This window comes from Rhinatrema bivittatum, chromosome 1, assembly GCF_901001135.1.
Source record: "Rhinatrema bivittatum chromosome 1, aRhiBiv1.1, whole genome shotgun sequence".
NCBI lineage: Eukaryota > Metazoa > Chordata > Amphibia > Gymnophiona > Rhinatrematidae > Rhinatrema > Rhinatrema bivittatum.
Genome location: NC_042615.1, coordinates 338,842,054 through 338,867,294, shown reverse-complemented (window position 1 = coordinate 338,867,294; position 25,241 = coordinate 338,842,054). Strand labels below are relative to the sequence as shown.

The following is a 25,241-nucleotide window of genomic DNA, read 5'->3' as shown; positions in this document are numbered from 1 at the left end:
AAAAGTAAATGTGCTTTTGAGGTAAGGGAGGCGCAATCATGGATGCCAGCCCTGTGAGTGGAATAGGTGCTTGAGCTTCCTCCCGCTTACTGAGCAGGCTCCTATATTGCGTCCAGGGAGGGGTTAATTTGAGTTGCGTTTAGCACCCCCCCCCCCCCCCAATCATTTTGAAAAGTTTGGCTCCTATGAAAGGTGCAGAAAAGTATGAGAAATGCTTTGACTATACTTGCTGTAGCAGTGCCACGGGAATATTGTGCCGGGTTTTGCTCCAGCGTTATGTAGAGGCTCCCGAGTCTCTCTTGTAAGTATATAATCGCCGCGGATGCCTTTCCTTGCAGAACTAACCGCAGGGTCCCCTGTAATTACTGGGACGGCAAAGTGAACCGTAAACTGACACGTTAGTCAAAACCAGATAGCTGAATGCCCTGGATTGTGTTTCCCCAAGTTTACTTTTGTAGCTGCCATCCTTCCCGCTGCATGTGGGCTGCCTCAATGTGTGTCTTACTGTGATTGCCTCAGCCCCTCCCCCAAGTAAACCTGCCTGGAAATTCCTTGTTATTGATTTCACTGCTACAAAGATCACTCTTGAAACCAACAGGATATGATTGATTTCTCCATTAGCAGACTAAAGTTTCCTATTCAGGAATCGGTGCTTGCTTAAACCTCCTACTGAGTCTGCCAAGTTGAGGTTATAACAAAGACACTAACCTGATAAGTATATTGACATACTTGATTTTCTGCTGAAAGGGGGAACTGTCAGCCTTTTGGAAAAAATATGGTTAATAAATACTCTTTTTGGATCACAATTAAATAGGAGTAATTTTAAAAGTATCAGTCTCTGGTTTTCTTACTGTTGATGGGAAAAATGAACATAGGTATTGGCCAGTGATGTGTGCTCCTTGTAAGGGTATTTTTGCTTCACATTATTTTGGGGGGTCTATGTCAGGACTTCCTAAACCACTCCTAATAACTCCACAGTCAGGTTTGCAGGATAACCACAATAAGCCAATAAATCTCCATAGGATACTTTTTTTTTTTTTTTAATATATTTAGCTCATGCCTTTTCATTTGTATCTCAAGGCAAGTTACATTCAGGTACTGCAGGTATTTCCCTGTCCCCAGAGGGCTTACACGTTAAGGGGGGGCATTACCTAGGCATTTTCCTATAGAGGCAGAGAATTGGAGAAAAGCCTTAATAAATCAAGCCCTAAGTTTGTACTTGAGGATGGAGGGGGGCGTGGCTTGCCAAGGTCGCTAGGAGTGGCTTCCTGACTGCTGCAGTAACCACTAGGGATGCTTCTCCACTCAATTAGCATAAACTGTTGACCTAGTATAATACACATTTTTCTCATGCATAATCTCTGTAGATATCTTGAAAACCTGGCTGGCTGTTTGGGAAGCCCTGATGTATCTATTCCCAGCTTCCATGCTTACAATATCAGGAAATTATCCCGAAATAGCAGGTAGTCTGAACTTCTTATACACTGATAGTAGCCCCCAAAGTATCCACAAACACTACTTAAATGCCTCTTACCAATTTACAGTATGTTCAGAATGGAAAACATTTTCCTACTCCTTTGATAAGTTTGGAAACCAGGTTTCGGTTTTTGTTCCCTTTTTGGCAGTAATAACAAAGTGGGGCACTCAAGGTCACGCTCTGATTTTTATTTGACTTTTGACTTGAACAAACAGAAGGAAATTTTATGTGGATGAAAGGCTGATTTTACTCACAGGATGCTTTCCCTTCTCTCCTGTGCCTATCCGTCCTGAGCAGCAACTTTAATACAGTTGGTGAATTCGTTCTGGCTCTCAGGTTGTGGGTGGGGGCAGGGAGCAGTGTCGCTATATCCCATGTCACTAAGCAGGAAGTCACATGTCAAAATAATAAAACAAAGCTGTTTAAATAATGCAAAGCAAGAATTCTATTTTGGGCTTTAAGATCTCGCCCAGGCGGATAACTGAGAATCCATAAGCCTCAATGACCACACCGCCTCTTTGAGATCATTTCACTTCCTCCAAAGGATGAAAGTTTACTTTGATATGAAGGTCTTTGGCTATTGGTCTTTGCTGGCATCATGACAGCGGTTTTTTCATTCAGCGTTGAACTTTTCCTTCCTGCTATGATGCTTAATGCATCACAGGACTTTGTTAGAATATAGATAGTTAACAGCTGCTGCTTGTTGAGCTATTGAAAACAATAACTGGTGGTGATAAATTTTAAGAGCGTCCCCGGTGCCTGCACAGCCAAACCTAACCAATGTCCTTCTCAGGCGAGGTGGCCCAGTAAAGCTTGTGCTCTACAGCTACAGTCCTAAACACTGCCCTTTCATAGGATTTATTGGCTTGGGATCTCAAATCATAATAATTCAATCACTAGAAATCAAGGGAAATATCTGGGATATAGACAATGCTTTCTCTAGTGATTGCATTCTATGATAAATTCCGTCTGCAGGTGGATGCCCAAACTTAGGCAAAGGTTTAGGATCCTCGGCCTTCAATACCAAATTCTGTCCCTTTTTTCTTCTCCTCTGTGATGTTAACTTGCACATCAGTGGAAAACTAATGACCTTCCTTTGTTTCCTCCCCAGGCTGGCAATGAAGAACTGATCCAAATAGGTAAGACCATTAAATCACAAAGATTACGAGTGACTGGATTAGCTAAGTAGAAGCAGGCTAGTTAATTTATTATTGAGTCTCCTCCTCCTCCTCCTCCTGAAGTTTTAATGAAGAAGCACTCTGTGGGCATGGCAAAGAAAACTAATAACATTCTTCTGATTTCAGTGTATGTTAAATGTCATGGGCCTTCTTATGAAGCGTAAAACAAACTTGAAAGGAATTCATATAGTAGCACAGTTTCCATTTCTTGTCTGCTTGGCTTATACATTAGATATTTTATTTAGAGTGTACAAGCTTAGTGTGTCAGAGGCCTGACGTCAGTCAGTTCTTGCCCTTCAAGAAGGTTGCAAATACTGCAACCAGTCATACAGATGAATCAGTAAATGAGAAATGAGAAGCAGGTCATAGAGCATCTCCCCCCTCCCCTCCCCCCTCCCCTCCCCCCCACCAACACCAATCCCAGCCTCAACCTTTGAAGCCTTGCAAGGAGGGATAGATTTGCCAAGTTGTGGGTGCAGGTTATATTTTGATACAGACAGGGTCGGGGCAAAAGCAGCAACGACTGCCTACATTTATACAGTGGCCTTTGGAGGACTGGGAGTATATATCAAAAGGGAAAAAAAACATGTTGAACACTAGAATTCAAATGCCACACAAAACTCTTGAAGTTTAGAATCCACACACGCAATATCAGGGACAAAGGTTGCTCCAGGATTTAGCTGTGCTGCAGATGACAGCCCTCGTTCCAAAATGATTGGCAATCTATTGCAGAATTTTTATACTGTGCAAAAACTTGAAATGCCAGGCAGGCAACCAAAAAAAATAATGGCTATAGAAGGTTGTGATGCCTCATACCTCTTTATAAATCACATGCCTATGCTTCAGAGTGTTTCTGATTGGGTTAGTGTATAACAGCGGTTCTCAACCTGTGTGTCACCAAGCACATGCAGGTGTGTCTCCCCACTTCCTGGTCTTCCACTAGCTCAGCTGCTCATTTCTCCCTCTCTTCCGCTCCGAGTCCCAATCTTCCTCTGCCTGGGCTTGAAATGCTGATAGCCCAGGCAGAACGCGGGAAAACTACCGCTAGAAACTGTTTGGGGCAGCGGCACTAGAGGAAATGGCCTCTCCTTCCTCTTCCTGTCCCCATGGCCCTGAAGAGGAAGTGCTGTGCAGGGTGCCCACGGAGGCGGGGGAAAAAAGGAAGAAACCATGCCATCGTCACAAGTAGAAGCAGCATCGGCCTGAGTAGGGGGAACAGCTGCAAGGCCCGGAGCAAGAAAAGGAACAGCATCAGCTCCCAGGGCCAATGGGACTCTTCCTATTTTGTTGCCATGGGGTTTGGAGGAGGTGGAGATTGCTGCTGCCACCACTTGTTCTTTGGTGCAGGGGTGGTGAGAGATTGTGAAGGAGCATGCGTGCAAGAATGTGATTGAGAGCCTGTATGTAAAAGTGAGAGAAATGGTGTGCTGCAGCAGTCAAAAAAGCAAACAGAATGTTAGGAATTATTAAGAAGGGAATGGTTAACAAAATGGAAAATGTCATAATGCCTCTGTATCGCTCCATGGTGAGACCGCCCCTTCAATACTGTGTACAATTTTGGTTGCCGCATCTCAAAAAAGATATAGTTGCGATGGAGAAGGTACAGAGAAGGGCGACCAAAATGATAAAGGGGATGGAATAGCTCCACTATGAGGAAAGACTAAAGAGGTTAGGGCTATTCAGCTTGGAGAAGAGATGGCTGGGGGGGGATATGATAGATGCTTTACAATTATGAGAGGTCTTGAATGAGTAGATGTGAATCAGTTATTTACACTTTTGGATAATAGGACTAGGGGGCATTCCATGAAGTTAACAAGTAGCACATTTAAGACTAATCGGAGAAAATTCTTTTTCACTCAAAGCACAATTAAGCTCTGGAATTTGTTGCCAGAGGATGTGGTTAGTGCAGTTAGTGTAGCTGGGTTTAGAAAAGGTTTGGATAAGTTCTTGGAGGAGAAGTCCATTAACTGCTATTAATCAAGCTGACTTAGGGAATGGCCTCTGCTATTACTGGCATCAGTAGCATGGGTCTTCTTAGTGTTTGGGTACTTGCCAGGTTCTTGCGGCCTGGTTTGGCCTCTGTTGGAGACAGGATGCTGGGCTTGATGGACCCTTGGTCTGACCCAGCATGGCAATTTCTTATGTTCTTATGGGTAACGAGCATGTCTTTAAGTGTGTAAGAGACAGCAAGTGAGTGGGTGGTCAAAAGCCTGTATGCGTGAGAGAAACAGCAAATGTGTGTGAGTGTGTATGATTGAGGGCCTGTGTGTGTAAGTGTGTCATTGAAAGCCTGTGTGTATGAGAGAGCATGTGAGTATGACCCTGCATGTGTGAGAGAGAGAACATGGGTGCAAATGCGTGATTGAAAGAGAGCATGTGTGTGATTGAGACCCTGTGTGTATGAGAGAGAGGGAGCATATATGTAAGTGTGTGACTGAGAGCTTGTTTGAGAGAGAGTTTGTGTGCATGCTTATATGATTGAGAGAAAGGAGAACGTTGCAGGGCAAAACCCCCACCCCCTCCTCTTCTGCTAATTTACAACAATCTCAGGGCACCTAGAATTAAAACTTTCCGAGGTATGGAGAGCAGATAACTTTTTTTTTATCCTTATTTTTTTTTTTGTATTTGCTGTTTTGAAATATTTTATTGATGTCTGAAAATGTTTTATACAAGGTTTTAATTATTTAATGTTCCATACATAAACTGTTTTAAAATAAATTGTTCTTTTTATTAATATGGTTTTATTACTATTGATTTTATATTTCTTGATGTGCCTTACGACAACTGGTGATGTTTCTGTTTTTCCATTGTTGCACTGCATACAGAGTCTCTGGCTTGTTACAGTTTCCACTTCAGATTTTGTCAGCATGTTTTTTATTTATAGTTTATGGTCTCTTTATTCTTTGTTAGGTGAGAGTCTGCACATGTGACTGAAGTGAAGTATTCTGCTGGCATGTAGCTTTTTTGTAGGAATCTATAGCAGCCTGGTTTATTCCGTTTTCCTAATACGAGGTGTATTGATATTTTAGGGCCTGTTGTAATATATCCAGTGTTGCCTTTCTTACAGGCCGATACAGTAAAGTCCACAGGAGAGCAGGCGAATGCCCGCTCTCCCGGCGCCCGCACAGGCCACTCTCCTGTGCGTGCGATTCTGTATTTAAATGAGGCCCGGCGGTAAAAACGGGCAAAAGGAGGCGCTAGGGACACTAGCGCATCCCTAGCACCTCCTTTTGGACCGGAGTGGCGGCTGTCAGCGGGTTTGGCAGCCGAGCTCCATTTTGCCGGCGGCTTGGCTGCACATTTTGCTTTGTGAATCGCGTGCGAATACCTAATAGGGCCATCAACATGCATTTGCATGTTGCGGGCGCTATTAGGTTCGGCAGATTGGACGCGCGTTTTCGGCCCCTTACTGAATAAGGGGTAAGGGAAAACGCGCGTCCAGTGGCGGATTAACAGTACGCTCCGTCGGAGCGCACTGTACTGTATCGGCCTGTTAGGTAGGGTTGTTACTGTTTGAATGCTGGTAGTTAGTGCTGTTCTGGTATGGGAAGATTACTATATATGTAATTTCTGTTCAGTGTGAGTACTCTTATCTTTCCCTTATGTCATCCTTAACAAGAAAAGTAGTACTTAAACTTTTTAAAAAATTTCCGCCAAGGATTGTAATGAGCAGTGTCACATGTGTGAGTGTTGGTCCATCAGGTGTGTCACGTTGGGAAAAAGGTTGAGGACCACTGGTATAACATATTGCTATTTAAGAAGGAGACAATCTATTTTTAGGTACCAGAGCTACCAAGTGGCCCATTTCTGTGTGAGATTTTTGGCAAGTCTTGTTTTTGAATTAATATCCAAGCACATTGTGGTATTTGTCCTGCTGCTTCTATTTGAAATCAGTACCGTAGTTACCAAATATCAATGGAAATATGTGTCAAAAGGAAAAGTCTGGCCTAAAAGCTCCTTCAAGAAACTGGATCAATAGACAGCTCTGAGCTAGAAAATTCAAAAAAACATCTCTCAAATGTGGCTACCATGTCACATGTGGAGACCAGTGGCTTCCTCGGTGGCCACAGAATCACTCTCTGTAGGGGGTCTTGCTAGTGATGCCGTCTAACTCTCTGAGCATCTGCTCCCTGCCTAACTGCTGCACTTCTATGTTTTTTGCATGGTTCTGAGAGTTTGATCTATATGGTTCCCATTGCGCTGCAATTTTCTCTTTCAAGAAAGAGAACCCTGCAGAAGTACAGGCACCCTGTGATTCAAAATCCCAGTGCTGTGCAGCGCCATAGAAGTGCAGCAGTTGGGCAGGTAGCTGCTAGGATGAGAGCTGGACAGAAGGGTGAATGAGGCCCCTGATGGCAGAAAGAATGTGCAGGCACCAGGACTCCCAACGCACTTCCTGATGCAGTCCCTCACCCTACCCCGGCTGGCAGAAATATGTTGCTCTGCTCTTCTTCTTCTAGTGGAATGGGAAAGGTTCAAAAGGTGGGTGAGTGCATCAGGGAAGATAATCTGGAGGGTGAGTGCATGTGGTGAATCTGGGGGATAGTTGAGAGCATCAAAAGGGGAATTTTTTGACAGGGGTGTTGAATGTGTCAGGTCTAGTGGGGAAATTCATTGCAAGGAAGAGGCGGGAAGGCTGAGTGCAACTGAAGGGGGCCTGAGGGAATGAGTGCATTGGAAAGAGATGAGCAAGTACATTGAGGGAAAATTGTCACAGCAGAAAACAGTAAAGAGCTCATGGCCACATTCTGAGAGCACTCAGAAAATGTTGTGGGGACCATGAGTTAGAATCTCAATAGGGGAGAAAAGAGTTCTTGCACTCAGTGTGGGAAATGAAAAGGGGGAGGGGGTGGCTGCAAACAAGGAAAGAACAGAAATAAGGGTTATTACAACACTATTTAACAATGATACTTTGTGTGAAATGTCCCTGTGGTTGTGTGTCTGTTATATTTTTAATTGCTGCCCAACTCTCTCTAAAAAATTTTGTTTCAGTCTTAGGTCCCTCTTCTACCTAATTCATTCCGTCTGAGATACTTGAATAAGCTTAAGATTTGAATGTCACTATGTTTCCATGTTCCGTGGCCTGATTTTTTTTTTTTTCCTATAGAAGCACAAAATAGGGTCTGATTTACAAAGTGTTTCTATTTATTTATTTTTATTTTATTTAAAAACTTTTCTATACCGTCGTTTAGTAATGCACCATCACAATGGTTTACATTTAGGCACGAAGTAGGGTTGGTTTGGTTTCTGAGTTATCCATAGGGTGCCAATATTTTATGGTTACATTGTTCAATAATATACTCTAAATGAGAAGTGGGTTGGGGTTACTATTTATATGATTGTTGTGATAATCATATATGTGTGTATACTGTTTTTAATTTAATTATGAGAAAATAAAAAATCAATTCTACTTTTTTCTAGGTGACTTTCAGCTGTATGTATTTGTTATTCAGCGACCTCACTGTGAAATGCTTTTGTGAAGAGCCAAGTTTTTAAGTTTTGTTTTTTTTTTGAAGAGTTTTAATTCTTTCATTAGTCTTAGCTCAAGTGGTAATGTGTTCCATAATAATGGTCCTGCCAAAGATAGTGCTCTCTCTCTCTCACTTGGGTCAATTTTGCTGTTTTGATTGAGGGAATGGTTAGTAGTGCTTTATTGGCCGACCTGAGATTTCTTTGAGGGACATGTAATCGTAGTGCAGTGTTTAGCCAGTCGGCATTTTCGTCATTTATTAGTTTATGAATTGTGCATAGTGTTTTGAATTGCACTCTTTGTTCTATTGGGAGCCAGTGCAAATCCGCAAGTGTTTGGGTGATATGATCTCTTCTGCCTTTTCCAGTAAGTATTCTGGCAGGTGAGTTCTGTATATGTTTATAAATGTAAAACGGTCTGTAGTCTTCATCATAAAGCATATGAGAACAGACTTAAATATCTGAACATGCATACTCTAGAAGAAAGGTTAGATAGGGGAGATAGACACATTTAAATATTTTGGTAGTATCAAGGCACAGGAGGTGGCTCTCTTTTAATGGAAAAGAGATTCTGGAATGAGGGGTCATGGGATTAGGCAAAAGGGGGGTAGACTGAAGAATAATCTTCTTTATATAAAGCGTGGTGGGTGCATGGAACAGGTTTCCCAATGGAGGTGCAGGAGATGAGGATGGTACCTGAATTCACGAAACAATGGAATTAGAAATGTGCAGAAGAAAAAAATTTGTTTTGGTTTGTTTATTTCGTTGGGACCTCAATTTGTTTCATTAGTTTCAAAGCAAAAAAAAAAATATTCGTTTATTAGTTTTTCATTTGCCATTATAGTCAATGGAGGAAGTATTGCAGCCTATTTTTGGCTGCAGAATTGGGGTTTTCTTATCAATTTGGATGAAACTTCTGGAGAGCAATCATCAGAAAGGCAAAAGAGCTCCAAGGTACTTAGTCTGTGCAAAGTGGCACCAAAGTGTTATGAATAGCCTAAGGCACCGTAAAGGGGCAAAGGGGTACCAGGAGTGGCAAGAGTACTTTAAAAGAGGTGCAAAGCAGCAGTGAGAGTGTCAAAAACATCCCACAGCTTCAAAAGAGGGCACCGATAACAGTTGCATGAACCCTTGAAGGCAGCACGAGAGGCAAAGTGGCACAACAAGTGGCATCAACATCCTACAGCACAATGAAGGGGGAATATAGCAAGCACAAAAGGTGTCAGAAAAAACCCCAAGGTGCCGATAAAGCACCAACACACTGAGGAACCATGATGGTGGCAAGAACACCACAAGGAGTAGAGTCGTCTGACGTCTGGTGTATGGTAGCAAGGCAGAGTGGCAGAAAGTTGATAGGGACAAGACAGGCAGGCACAGTGGAGGTATAGTCAGTTCCCTCTGTGTTGATAGGGGCAAGACAGGCAGGCACAGAGAGATGACCGCTGCTGCTCCTTCCTCCAGAACCCTCTCCCCCTCATGGGGGGGGACGGGGTAGGAGGAAAGGAAGATGGGTCCCCCCTCTCTGGGCGTGACTGTCAACCGGGGTGTACTGTCCACCCAACCCATCTTGAAACACAGACCAAGAAGTCTAACACATGTGCTAGGACCTGAAAGATGATGAACTATGCTTGGGTGGAGCTGCCATGGGTGCAGATCTTGGTGGTAGTAGCAAATTTTCAAACAAGAGCCCAGGGGAGAGTTCTCTTTGTGAAGGATAGGGTGCCCTGGCATGGGTTCACCCCGAGAGTGCGGCCCAAGCCTTGGAAAGTGTTGTGGTTCCATTGGCATCTGGTGAGCTCTCGCTGATCTTTGAAAATCTGGGGGAAATAGCAGATATACAAATGAGAACTTTGAAGGCCGAAGGGGAGAAGGGTTCCATGTGATCATCAGTTCAACAAGAGTCAGTTCAGACTCTTGAACTTTGCCTCCCCACCAGCAGATGGAGACAGAGAGGTTTTGACTGACTCTGTCCTATACCATCAGGTGCCACCTACAGTGCATCAATATTACGTGGTATCAAAGTGTTTACTTTGGAAAAAATTAGTGTTCAAAGCAGTCCGGTCACCTGAATACTTCAGCTAGGAATAATGGAATAGGACTCTTGTTCTATATTGTTGGTTTTCGGAACTGGGGCCATGATTAAGAGGGACGGCCAGGGGCATTCGTATTGTGCCACTAAAGGTGAAATTCTTGGACTGGTGCAAGATGAACCAAAGCGAAAGCATTTGCCAAGAATGTTTCATTAATCAAGAATGAAGTCAGAGGTTCAAAGACTATCAGATACCGTCGTGGTTCCAACCATAAACTATGCCGACTAGGATCCAGTGGCATTTTTCCCATTACCTGCCGAGCAGGTAATGGGAATAATGCCACTGGGTCCGGGGGGAGTATGGTTGCAAAGCTGAAACTTAAAGGAATTGATGGAAGGGCACCACCAGGAAGATGAAATTGTTCCAGCTCTTCATCATTCACAGTTTATTATTGCTGCCATACTGCGCAAGATAGCAAACCATATGTATGACTCTCGGGACTGGCCCAGCTGCAGAAAGGATTGACAGATTGATAGCTCTTTCTCGATTCTTTGGGTGGTGGTGCATTGCCATTCTTAGTTGGAGTGATCTGTCTGGTTAATTCCGATAACGAACGAGACTCCTGCATGCTAACTAGTTATGCGACCCACAGCAGTCAGCGTCCAATTTCTTAGAGGGACAAGTGGCGTTCGCCACACGAAATTGAGCAATAACAGGTCTGCAATGCCCTTAGATGTCCGGGGCTGCATGTGTGCTACACTGAAAGGATCAGCTTGTGTCTACCCTTCACAGACAGGTGCGGGTAACCAGCTGAACCCCATTCAAGATAGGGATTGGGGATTGCAATTATTTCCCATGAACAAGGAATTCCCAGTAAGTGCAGGTCATATGCATACTTTGATTAAGTCCCTGCCCTTTGCACACACTGCCCGTCACTACTAGCAATTGGATGGTTTAGTGAGGTCCTTGGATCGGCCCCACCGGGGTTGGTGACGGCCCTGGCAGAGAGCCGAGAAGACGATCAAACTTGACTATCTAGAGCAGGGGTGGGCAATTCCAGTCCTCGAGGGCTGCAAACCAGTCGGGTTTTCAGGATATCCTTAATGAATATGCATGAGAGAGACCTGCATACACACTGCCTCAGTTGTATGCAAATCTATTTCATGCATATTCATTAGGGGTATCCTGAAAACCCGACTGGTTTGCAGCCCTCGAGGACCGGACTTGCCCACCCATGATCTAGAGGAAGTAAGTTGTAACAAGGTTTCCGTAGGTGAACCTGTGGAAGGATCATTACCAGTACCGTGGGGGAGGGGGGAGAAGCAGCCTGACTGCTCTTCACAAACCACACCCCCCCCCCCCCCCCCCGGGTCGGGGAGATAGAGCATGAGCGTGTGATAGGACCCAAAATATGGTGAACTATGCCTGGGCAGGGCGAAGCCAGAGGAAACTGATGTGCAAATCGGTCATCTGACCTGGGTATAGGGGCGAAAGACTAATCGAACCATCTAGTAGCTGGTTCCCTTCAAAGTTTCCCTCAGGATAGCTGGTGCTCGGGCCGTCCACCAGTTTTATCTGGTAAAGCGAATGATTAGAGGTCTTGGGGCCAAAACAATCTCAACCTATTCTCAAACTTTAAATGGGTAAGACGCCCAGCTCACTGGTGTGGAGCCGGGCATGGAATGCGAGTACCTAGTGGGCCACTTTTGGTAAGCAGAATTGGCACTGCAGGATGAACCGAGCGCTGGGTTAAGGCACCCCATGCTGACGCCCATCAGACTCCAGAAAAGCTGTTAGTTGATATAGACATAAGGCGCAAGACAGACAGGCACAGCAATGAGGTCAGGCCCTTGTAGTGTGACGTAAGGCACGAGACGGTCAGGCCTTGCAGCACCTGTGCTTGTCTGTCTCGCCCCTTATGTCACACTACAAGGGCCTGACCTCATTGTTGTGCCTGCCTGCGAACGAGCCGGGAATCACGTGGCGCCGCGTCACTCAGACGCGACGTCACGTGATTCCCGGCAAGTTCGCGCCGGACGGCTCGTTCGGCCCAAAAAGAACTTTTGGCCAGCTTGAGGGGGTCAGGAGGCCCCCCCAAGCTGGCCAAAAGTTCTTTTTGGGCCGAACGAGCCGTCCGGCGCGAACTCGCCGGGAATCACGTGACGTTGCGTCACTCGACGTGCCACCGACGTCACATGCTTCTCGCCAAGGATTGCAGAAATGACGTCCTCACTCCTCGCTCGATCACCAGGGAGTTGTGGTAAGTCTGGGGGGGGGGATTAAGGAGGGTGAGGGGGTTTAAATTTTTTTTTTTGCACATATGTACATATACCCAACTCATTGGATTTTTTTTATGTCCATATTGGCCGCAAGTGGGACCCCCTTTCGGACATAAAAAATATGAACATAAAATTTTGCTCTGCACATCCCTAGTATCAGGCACATTTGGTTTGGGGTAGTAAACGCCGTAACAAGCCAGCTACTCCCCGCTTTGTGAGTGTGAATCCTTTTTTCTTCTCCCCTGCCGTTGAAGCAGAGAGCTCTGCTGGATGTGTGAAGTAACAGTTTTTCTTCTCCCCTGCCATTGAAGCAGAGAACTATGCTGGATATGCATTGAAAGTGAAGTATAAGAATGGAGTGATCAAGCTAGTTGAAAGGCATCAGGAATAGAGGAAGGTGGAGGTAGTAATTTGGTTATTTGGTTTGGGGTAGTAACCGCCGTAACAAGCCAGCTACTCCCGTCTTTGTGAGTGCAAATCCTTTTTTCCACATTTCCTCTTGCTGTTGAAGCTTAGAGTGATGTTGGAGTCACAGTAACCATGTGTATGTTTATTGAATAAGGGTATTGTCTCCAGGCAGTAGCCATCATTCTGGCGATTCACCTACTCTTCATTGGTCGACCCCCTTCATTGGTCTTCATTGGTCATGATCCCTTCTCTATAGCCTTCGGGGTGGATGCTGGCACTGGAATTGAAGTAGTGGGTGCACCCTGAGAAGCAATGCCAGGGGCATCAGTCACACTCTGCCTGCACTGACTGCTCTTCCTCATCACCAGTTTCCTCTCTCTCCTCCAGCACTGAAGTGGAGACTAAGACGGAACTAACTAATCCTCCTAAACCTTCTTCAGCTATTATGTCTTCCATTTCTGATGAAGGGAATCCCATACAAAATGATTCTTCATCGGAATCAGAGGTAAACAGTGACTGCGCTACATTGTCAGCGCTAACTTGAGAATGCTGTACACTGCTGCTTTTGGGTATCGCTCTTTTGCTTTCTCTGCTATCCCAACTGCCTTGAATGGCTCAGCTTCCCCTTCCCTCACCTCCAAAACAGGGTCAGAAACAGGTGGTGGCGGTGCATCATCTTTAAATTTAAGGGTTTTTTTTCTGGCTGGAACTGCCTGCCCCTCCAGAGATTTTGGATTGGAACAGGTCTCTTTTTAACTTCAAGAGGCAGTCCCCCATTAAAGTGCCTCTTCTGCCAGTGCCAATCACTTGACGTGTACCTTTCCCTGACATCATGGATTTTAATGTCACTGCCTACTGAGGATTTGTATTAAAAGGATTATTTCTTTAATGGTTGTACTGAACACCATTGTACCAATATATGTGAGTGTGGAAAACTACAGACACATAGTGCAGTGTCTTGCTGTACACTACAACTGAGACTGCTGTATGTGTACAAAAACAGCATTGAAACTCCTGATAAAAGACTGAAGCCTCAGCCTGACTACTCCTGCTGTGAGTCTGCAAGCCCAATTCCTACAGTACTCACTGTGATGCTGCTTGAAGTTGAAAAATACCCACTGCCAGACAACCACTGCAATTCTCACACTATCTCCCACCCACACCACCCAAACCCTCCCTGCAACCTACCCCAGAGGGGTAAGATCAGCAGCAAAATGCCACTGCTGGCAGCTTGTCTATGTGGGTGAGACAGAGAAGACAATCTGAGTGCAGTAAAACAAAGGGGAGGTCATGAGTCCCCCCCCCCCCCCCCAAAGACTTGCCAAAAGTCCCTGGTGGTCCAGCGGAGGTCCTGGAGCGATCTCCTACATTCGGGCTGTTGGCTGCCAGTATTCAAAATGGGGCCGATAGCCTTTGCCCTTACTATGTCACAGGGGCTAGTGGTGCCATTCGTCAGCCCCTTTCACATGGTAGGAGCAATGGACGGCCGGCACCATCTTGTGCTCCTACCATGTGACAGGGGTCGACCAATGGCACTGGTAGCCCCTGTGACATAGTACGGGCAAAGGCTATCAGCACCATTTTGAATACTGGCAGCCGATGGCCCTAGTGCAGGAGATCGCTCCAGGACCCCCGCTGGACCACCAGGTACTTTTGGCAAGTCTTGGGGGGGGGGGGGGGGGGTCAGGAGGGTGGGGGTTTTAGTTAGTTTTTTTTATATTCGCTCCTTAAGACGCAGAAATTTGGTAATGATATGTTGCATTCGTGGGGGTTCGCCATCCGTTTTGTGGACCCATGATTGCAATGAAAAGGGACCTATACATTGCGAATTGCGCATACTTTAAAAACAAATGCACATCCCTATGGAAGAGTCACCCACTGCCTGATACTCAGATCCAGACCAGCAGCTTTGCTCTGCTCTCAGCACCTCATGGCAACAAAAGTCACCAGCTGTTGCTTTCAAACATGCAGGATCTCCTTTCTGAGAACACATGTAATCCTGCATGCCTATTTTACTTAAGCTACATCATGAGCCCTGGAGTGTGAAAATTAATGAGCAGTATGCAGGGCATAGCTGGCTGGGCCCCGCTTTCTTTGGTGCACACAGCACCCCCTCATCTTCCTCCATCTGCGCTTCCTTGTTTGAGTCCTTCCAACCTCTTATCACTAGGCTGAGTGGAACAGGGGGGCACTGAGCAATGAATGTAACTCATTCGGGGGCCGATGCAATAAGACGCATGTTGAAACCCAATCCGCATGCAGCCATATCCCCTGGGTGTCCAATGTAGTGTTTAAATGAGGGCCTCCATAAAAAAGGACGCACTAGGGAAGAATCGTACATCCCTAGCGCTCAAATGCATCAGGCGCCCACAACTGAAAGGGGTGCTCGATATGTGTATCAGTTTTTATCCCGCTGCTTCTGGTTGATTATGCTGAGGTTGCTGAAGATACCCATAGCTAACCACCCCTCGCTATGGGCATCTAAATTGTGCATCCAGAAGAAATTTATTTTATCTTTTTTTAAACCAAGCCAATGTACGTTTTATTTTTCAACACCACAAGTAGTAAATTTAAGTGTCACAATGATACTAAGTAGGAAGAACCACTGAAAACCATATAATTTTTTTTTTTTTTAATTTCTCTTGAGCTCTTCACTTGCACATTGACTTTACACCATCTCCAGGGCTGGAGTTAAATTTGTCACATTAAAAAGCGTGTGTTGCGAACCCAACGATTTTCTGCATCAGGGGGCAGTAGCTAATAGCCTCATCTTTATAGAATTTGCATGTGATAGGTGCTATCAGCTATGCATTTGTTTGGCCGCATGTTTTGGATGCTCTAATCTTTATTGCATCGGATGCTGGTCTAACGTGTCCAAAATGCACATCCAACCACGTGTAAACCTGTACACCAGGCTGAGTGCAGTTTATTGTATCGGCCCCTGAGTGTTGGGAGTAGCAGCACAGAATGAAATCTGGCAGCCGCTTGTAGCAGCCAAGGAAACTGAGTTGGTTGCCAGCACCTCACCGACATTTCCCTTCTCCTACTCTTGTATGTAGAGGGAGCTGCTCTGTTGTGATGGGTTCATGTGTGTCTCAGCCCCCTCTTTCCTTTTTGTTTTAAAATTTGAAAGAGATTTGTTGGGCTTTCAGTGCTTCCCCAGCCCTTCATTTGACCAAACAAGGCATCTCCATGGCTGCACTGCCTGCCCCATGAGCGCTGATGTGCCAAACAACATTTTGGTTAATGTAGGTGTTGGGAAAAGTTGGGAAACAGCGCTTTATTGGATGTATATGGCTGCAGGATAGGTCAACTGCATATAACAAACACATAATTGAATGTAAACAAATGGGCTTCCCAAACTTTTCACCAGTGCAATCCCATTTTAGCACTTGAAATATCACATGACCTTAGAGGACAATCAAAGCAAATTAGCATGTGTGCAGTCTCCCTCGAACAATCACTTCACTCTCATCCTTCCTGTTCTTTAGTGGACCCAATCTCTCAACTTCTGCCCTCTTACATCACCCATCCTCTCTCTCTTACCCCCTCCAGTCCTTTTTGCATTCCCCCAGCTGACCCTCTCTTACCCCAAGCCATTTTTATAACCCCTAAGTGAACCTCTGTCATCCCCTGACTCAACCCATTCTCCATTCCTTCCTCACTCTCATCCCCACCCCCTCTCTCTCTCAATTACTGCCTCCCCCAATTGATCTTCTGACATTCCCTCCTCTCTTCCTCCAGAGCTAATCCCTTTCCACCTGATCCATCCCTCAAACCCCTACTGCATGTGATCCTTCCCTTCAAACAGTCCATCCTCTAAAACATCCCCCTGGCCAGGATCAGCAGCGACATTTTTCTTTGAGCCCCAGGTTAGAGGTGGATGACAACTGGTGGGGAAGAGAGGGCAGGCTGATGACTAGGGCAACATTTTACTCCTGGGTAGGATCAGTGGTGAGTGAGGAGAAAAAAGTTGTGGCAATCTCCACCTGGCTCGTGCACTTAGCCCTTCCCTCTTGGTTAGTCCCAAACTCTTGAGGGCAGTACCACTGCAGGGTCTGCAGGTGCACGCCGATTGACAAGCCTGATGCTGATTTCCACTATTTATGTTGCTGGCTCCTGAAGAGCACTGTTATTTGAGGCACTCGTGACCCCAGTTGAAGGCTTTGTGACCCCATTTGGGAAGCCCTGACATAGGGTGACCATGCTCACGCCTGCTGAATTTCAATTTGCAAGCACTCAATAAGCACCATGCTTCTGCAGCTTTGGCTGAAGAAGCCAAACCCCTGTACACATTCCGTTGTCTGGGATGGCGGGCTGTCAAAGCCTTGCCCCTCAAGTTATCCTGCAAGTTAATCCCTAATTATCTGTAAAAATACTCTCTGCAGTGTGATGTATACTGGTCTGTAAAAAAAAAAAGCAGGAGCCACTTATGAATATGCAACATAATTTCTTGGTGGTAAGTAGATCACTCCCAGCCATCAAAGCTGAAGACTTGACAGGCACCTCTTCTCAGCTGTCTCCCACTTATGCAGTGTAGGGTCAGGAAGAACAATTGGTATTCCCTGCCAAACCAGTTTTCAACACCGTATTTATTTATTTGTTTTTCTATACCGATGTTCATTGGACATATCACACTGGTTTACAGTGTAACAGAGGAGTCTATTAGCATAGACTTCTTGTTTTACATTGAAACTTTGTGACATTTTTATGTTGAACTTTGTAACATTGTGTAACATTATAGCTTGAACTTAGTAACTTTTTATAAAGAGCTTTATAGCATTTTGCATTGCACATTTGTAATATGCCTAGCAATTGGTCTGTGGAAAGTCATTATAATTAATAGTCGAGGTAGAGAAAACATTGGAACTTTGTGTCAACTGTGATAAGAAAAACTGGGCCGTTGGGGTTGACTATAATATATGATTGCACGGTTGTATAGGGGGTTTGAGGGAGGGGGGGGGGGAGTGCTCATCTTGGTGTGGTGGGTGAAGGGTGGTTGTTGGATATGCTTTTTTGAAGAGCCATGTTTTAAGGTTCTTTTTTGAGTGATTGGGTAGTGGGGTTGAACCTGAGTTGGGGTGGTATGCTGTTCCAGAGTGAAGGGCCTGCCACTGTTGGGGATCGGTCCCTTGCCGAGGTTAGGTGGGCGATTTTTGGTGATGGGGTTGGGATAAGTCTAGTATTGGTGGTGCGGAGTGTTCTCTGGGTGGATTGAAAGTGAGGGCATGGCTTAGCCAGTTGAATTTTTCGGTGTAAAGTGCTTTGTGTATGAGTGTTAAGAACTTTGTATTGAATCCTGTGTGGAATGGGTAGCCAATGCAGATTTTTGAGGATTGGTGTGACGTGTTCAGATCTTTTGGTGTTTGAGAGTGATCTTGCCGCTGCATTTTGGAGGAGTTGTAGTGGTCTGAGAGAATTGGCTGGGAGGCCCAGGAGTAGTGCATTACAATAGTTGAGTTTGGAGAATAGCAGTGCTTGGAGTACTGTTCTGTAGTCTGAGGCGTAGAGCAGTGGTTTGATTTTTTTTTTTTTTTTTTTGAGTATCTGCAGTTTGAAGAATCCATCTTTTATTATTGAGTTGATGTTTCTTCATGTTGAATTTGTTGTCGATGAGAACACAGAGATCTCTGGCTGAGGAGGTAATTTTACCATCAGTGGCAGGTGTTGAGTTGTTGTCTTTGAGAGAAGAGATGGTCTTGTTGTTAATGTGAAGTATTTTGGTTTTGTTGTGGTTGAGATTGAGGGACAGTTGAGATAGTAGTTGTGTTATCTTCGGAAGGTGGTTGTCTCAGGTTTTCAGTGTGTTTGTGATAGTTTCTTTTATGGGGAATAGAATCTGAACATCGTCAACGTATAGGAAGAAGGTTAGATTTAATCTGGTTAGAAGCATGCATAGGGGGAGGATGTAGATGTTAAAAAGGGTGGAGGATAGAGATGAAACTTGAGGTATACCATGTGTGAGGGGGATTTGTTTGGATCAGCAGTGTTAAGTCTGACTTTGTATGATCGGTTTGTCAGGTAAAATTTGAACCACGTAAGTGTGGTGTTGGCTAGGCCGATGTCACTTAGCCTGTTTAATAAGGTTTCATGGTTGACAGTGTCAAAGGCGGCAGAGATATCGAGTAGAATGGGGAAGTATGATTGGCCGTAGTCAAGGCCTCTGAGGATGTGGTCTGTGAGGGATAGGAGTAGCATTTTGGTGTTTGAAGTATTTTCTGAATCCATGTTGGGATTGAGATAGGATATTGTGATTTTCCAGGTGTGCTGAAAGTTGACGATTGACAATTTTTTCAAGGATCTTTGCGATGAAGGGGAGGTTGGAGATGGGTCAGTAGTTTGATGGATCAGCTGTGTCTGAGTTGTGGTTTTTTGAGGATTGGTTTGATGCTGGCACATTTGACAGAGTCAGGGAAAGTGCCTTGTTCAAGTGATATATTGACTGTCTGCTATGGGTCTGGCTATGGTGTTTGGGATTTGCTTTAGAAGTTTTATAGGGATGGATGGGGTCGAGGGGGTGTGCAGCTGGGTTTAGTTTTTGAATTATTGATTCTACTTCGGTTGAGGCAACTGTTTCAAATTGGGTCCAGGATGGTGTGGTGAGGTGTGCTGATGTGGGTGCAGGCTGGTTGGTGTGCGGTTTGGCGGCGATTATTTTGGTAATTTTGTTGTTGAAGTAGTTGGTGAGTTCTTCACAATTTTTGGAGGAGTATTCTTGATTAGGTGTGTTGGGGGTTGGTTGTATCAGGTCTGTCATGTAGGCAAATAAGGTTTTGGGGTTAAATTGATGGTCATGGATTTACTGGTCAACCCTGTTACAGTCCATAGTAGCAAGGGCTCCCACTAATCTAGCTGTGTCCATAGTCTCTGCTATATGCAGAAATATCTGGGTCCATATTCCAAACTCAGTAAAGCAGTATATTGCTGTTAGAGGTGTGAATCATGGAATTGATCGTCTTAACGATCAATTTTGGCTGGGGGGGAGGGAAATCGGATCGTCCTGTTTTGTTTTGTTTTGAAATCGTTAAAAATCGGGGGAGGGCGGGAAAACCGGCACACCAAAAAAACCCTAACACCCACCTCGAACCTTTAAAACAAACCCCCACCCTCCCGACCCCCCCCAAAATGTTTTAAATGACCTGGGGTCCAGTGGGAGGGTCCCGGCGCGATGTCCCGCTCTCTGGCGACGGCTGCTGTGAAGAGAAATGGCGCCGGTGGCCCTCTGCCCTTATCATGTGACAGGGCAAAGGTAGCCCGTATGACATAGTTAGGGCAAAGGTAGCGCCGGCGCCAGTTTGAAGATTGGCAATACGGCCCGCGTGCAGGAGGTCGCTCCCGGACCCCTGCTGGACTTTTGGCAAGTCTTGTGGGGGTCAGGAGGCCCCCCCCCCCAAGCTGGCCAAAAGTCCCTGGGGGTCCAGTGGGGGTCCGGGAGCGATCTCCTGGACGCGTGACGTCGGGAGCTAGGAATCAAATTGGCACCGGCGCTACCTTTGCCCTCACTATGTCATACGGACTACCTTTGCCCTGTCACATGATAAGGGCAAAGGGCCACCGGCGCCATTTCTCTTCACAGCAGCCGTCGCCAGAGAGCGGGACATCGCGCTGGGATCGCGCCGGGACCCTCCCACTGGACCCCAGGTCATTTAAAACATTTTGGGGGGGTTCGTGAGGGTGGGGGTTTGTCTTAAAGGTTCGGGGTGGGTGTTAGGGTTTTTTTGGTGTGCCGGTTTTCCCGCCCCCTATTTAACGATACAATACAAATGCCCCTGACGATAAATCGTGGGCATTTGTATTGTATCGTGCACTCTAACGATTTTGGACGATTTTAAAATTATCTGATGATGATTTTAATCGTTCAAAAATGATTCACATCCCTAATTGCTGTATACATGCTTCATATTGCAATTCACCTATCGAGGTCCATTTATGACACTAATGTATACTGCATATTCTGGGACTGATGCTTTATTTTATGTTCAAATATGTTTATTGGCCAGTATAGAGGTACCAAAAACAAAACAGTTCAAGACAAGAACTATAAGGAACAAACTAGCAAGAGACAAGACAGAAAAAAAACAAAAACTGAAAACTACCACAGGAAATACAAAAGCTTGTTCAAGCAAGGAGATTACAATGAACTAGAAGTTGTGCTACTAGCATCTATTTCTTGAGAATCAAAATAATCATTCACAGTTTCCACACCCAAGACCAGGAGGCAAGGCAATGATACTTGATTACAACTGCTTTCTCATATTTACAGTATAGACAAATAGAGCTCCACCAAAAAAACACAGTGATTAAATAAATCCCTGTGTTTCCAGAAGGACATAATGAGAGAAATTGTAACCATTAGAAAAACAAAATTAATAACTTGTGGTGGGAAGAAGAGAGGGGTAAATGCAGGGCTGCTCCCGAAAAATAACTATGCAATACCCAGGAGATTGTTAACCACACTTGGTTCCAAAATGACAGTACAATGGGACAAAAAAATAAGATGTGGGATAATGACACCTTAGGGAGAGAACAGGACCAAAAATTATGAATGGATGTCATGGCAACTCGGAAGAGCTTCTATGAGTTCACACTGAAAAATAAAATTGGAAGATTTTTTTAAGCTGTATAAAAGTGAGATACGTAATGATGAACACCAAAAATACCCCCAATCCACATCTTCAGAAGAACAATCACATTCTGAGCACCAATATGATTGAAGCCCAAGGGGGCCATGAAACAGGGAGCTCCTAAGAGATTTATAAATACAAGAAGCCAAATGGCCAATAGAGCCATAATCCTTATATAAAACAAATACATTGGGAAAGTCATCAAGATAAAAAGGGACAACAGGTAGAAAATAAACAGGCTTGAAGCTGAAGCCCGGAATAAAACTGAGTATGAGAGAGGACAGAGGAGTTGCGTAGCTCAGAGAAAGGAAGTAAAGAGCATCCCGTAAAAAGTGGGAGAGAAGACCCTGAACTTGCCATAATTCCCAATTAAGGGTTGAACCCCCAATGTGAAGACGAGCATGTAACCATGTCGAAGTTAATTTGGAGGATCCCCAGGCTGGATAAGAAGAGGGCACCAAATGGTCAAATTCCACAAAAGCCCAATGTGTAGAAGAAATAATGGGATAGGGTTTCAGAAGTACAACAAAGGACATCTCTACAGCTGCCTCCAAGTGAAAAGGACATAGTAAGTCATGTTCTATTTCCAGCCAACGAGGGGGATCGAATAAAGACAATATATCTGAGAGCCAGTGATAACCCTGTTGTAAAATAAAAGCTTGATGGTAACTATTAAAATTAAGCCCTCCACAACCTTTATCTGCTTTCAGTTTGGACAGTGTGATGCATGGTGACTTCTGATTTTCATAAAAAGCATGTGTGAATCTGTTCCACTTGCTGATAAGTCATGCACAAAAAAAGTAGGAACCATGGAAAAGATAAAGTTGAGATGTGAGGCTAGCACCATTTTAATAGTATCAAGGCATCTTCACCATGTCAGATGAAGAGGGGACCATTGTAAAACAGCATCTTGTAACATACATTATAAAGCATTCTCACAATGTGATACAGTGGTAGAAATGTCCGAAAAGAAAAGAACACTCAAATATTTGAGACCCTTATTCAACACTTGAAACGGGAACATGGAGAAATCCATGCAAGTGCCTAAAGAATCTAAAGGAAGCAACTCAGTTGTATGCCAGTTCACCCAGTAGCTGGAGAAGTGAGAATAGCGAGAAATAAGAGAAAGCAGCCGAGGAAGGGAAGTAAGGGGGTTAGAAAGATAGAGTAGGACATCATCAACATAAGCAAAAAGTTTATAAGAAGTCATACCTAGCATCAGACCCTTCAAAAGCATGGTCAGAACGGATAGCTAAAAGTAATGGTTCTAATGCCAAATTAAGAAGAAATGGAGACTGGGGGCATCCTTGTCTGGTGCCTCTATGGAAGGTAATACGAGGAGACAACTTATTATTGAGGTAGAGAAAAGCAGAGGGGCGATAGTACAGTAATTGAATCCAAGTTAAAAAAAAAAAAAAAAAGAGGAACCATAACCAAACCATTTTAAGGCTTCTAATAAATAAAATCTAGAGATGCTCGTATATCTTCTTCAGGTGCCAAAGATGTTCTGCCCCTTTCTTCAATGATATTCACCCATTTCTTCAGTGATTTATCGCTCTCATCACTCACCTTCCAACCTTCTCTCATTGCAGAAGGTACGGTATGAGTATAATAAACTTTTAAATCTTCATACTGGGAAAGCGCTTTTTTCTCAAAAAGCACAATACTATGCTGAGAATAATAAAAGTGGACATTTATTGGCTAACTACTTGAAAAAGAAATGAGACAAGAAACAAATAAAAAGAAAGAGGTGAATATCATTGAAGAAAGGGGCAGAACATCTTTGGCACCTGAAGAAGATATTTATCTTTATTTAAACTCTTTTCTATACCATCGTTAAGCTAGAAGCCGTCACAACGGTTAACATTAAGGCACTTAAAATAATGTTGCTTAACTGTTATTTTAACCTCTAGACAGATGCCTGTAAGGTACGGTACAGAGTTTCATAATAGCTATAAGATGCTAGGTGAAGTTGTATGTTTAGGTTTATCAGGTCTGGATATACAAGCATCTCTAGATTTTATGGGATTACATTTTTATTATGAATGAATGAAGTGTGAATGAGGATAGTATGTATAGGGACAATGGGTTATTACATGTCCATTTGTTGAATTTGTGTTAAATTGTAATGAGTTGATCATATTGACATATCCATTCTAGTTGAGATTGGTATGCACTATGAAGAAAATGTTTGTAATAAATTTTGTGTTGGTTATCAAGGTATGAAATGTAATAAATTAATGATAATCTTTGTAATAAATGTGTGATGTTTACAAAGGGAGGAAATGCATTAAATTAATAAATAATATTTTATAAAATACATAATGTGTGTGTAAAAAACTAAAAAATATAGACTGTATAGTGCCGGGTGAAATCAGTGGGGTAGATTTACTAGGTTTTGGTTTTTCATGATTCCCATTGTGATGTATGTTTGCTAGTATAATTGGGGGATCTAATAAATTCTCTCGTGGATTGGTACCATACATATGAAGAAAGTCACTTTAGGCAATAAAGAATGAGAGCCACAGGTAAATCACAGGTAGCCAGAAAGTCAGGTCACTATCTCTTGAGATGACTCCAGCGACGAAAGAAATGTCCAGGTGACACACATCTGCATGGGGAAGACCAAATCGAGCTCCCAGGGCGTGGAGATGGGAGAAAAAATGCTAAAAAGACCTTCCTATGGGCTGCAGTGGTTTTTACCAGGTCTGGAATGAAGAGTAAAGTGTGCCCTTGACACACAGTCAGTGGCTTGGCCCAAGCTGCTATAAGCACCGCCTAGAACTTGCGGGTACCGTAAGAGCTTGAAAATAATGGGCCGAGGATACCTGGAATTCTGGAGAGACCAGGAGGGGATCTGGTGGGTCCCTTTGATTTCAAAGGGCAGATCAAAATGCAGCTGCAAACAGGCTGGAATCAGGGTAGTAAGAAATTTTTGGATATCTGATCCTTCCAGACCTTTAGGGACCCCAGCAGGCACACGTTATTACACCTGTTGTGGTTGGCAAAATCTTCCAGGTTGCAATGCAAGCATTCCGTTTTCAGGGGAAGCTGAGGCATTGCTAATAAAAGAGAATCCATTTGTGCTTCTATACCTTCCAGCTGCTCCACAAAAATAGTGAAATGTTGAGACATCTCAGAGAGGTCCGAGCGGATGGCAGCGGTTGAATCTATATTGTTTTGAAGCATATCCTTTAATAGTCAGAGTTCGGCCAAGGCAAGGTCCACCGACGCCTTGTTTTTCGTGGAGGTCAACTTGTCTTGGGATGGAGGTCAGGTATAGATTGTTTTGTCCCAGCTCCAGCTGCAGAGGCAGCTTCAATCTTCCCAGACTTGGCAGTTGATATGATTACAAAGAGAAATATAGCCCCCCAAAAAGGCACATTATGAAAAGAAGTGAGAGAGCCCAAATTAGCTATGATCTCACAGAGCAGTTGGATTAGGCAGCCATTTTGGTTGCTGCTCAACATCACCCCCCCCCCCCCAGGACTGATGCTTTTTAACATATTTATAAATGACCTGGAAATGGGACCAACAAGTAAAGTGACCAGATTTGCCAATGACACACAATTATTCAGTGTTGTCAAAGCACAAGAGGATTGTAAGAGGACATTACAAAACTGAGAGACTGGGCTTGCAAATGGAATTTAATGTAGACAAGTGCAAAATGATGCACTTAGGGAGGAGTAATCCAAATTACAGCTACAAAATGCAAGGTTCCACATTAGGTGTCACCACTCAGGAAAAGGATCTAGGTAGCATCAGTGAAAATATGT

The 25,241-nt window shown here is 44.2% G+C and overlaps 1 protein-coding gene across 1 annotated transcript in view; it reads left to right on the top strand.

Annotated features, from left to right (window-relative positions):
- The window catches only part of ADAMTS3 (ADAM metallopeptidase with thrombospondin type 1 motif 3), a 474,821-nt gene that overhangs the window by 893 nt on the left and 448,687 nt on the right, over window positions 1-25,241 (top strand). The window contains exon 2 of the mRNA XM_029598748.1: window positions 2,589-2,616. Within this exon, the coding sequence (XP_029454608.1) occupies window positions 2,589-2,616 (28 nt within the window). The remainder of the gene's footprint in view (window positions 1-2,588; window positions 2,617-25,241) is intronic.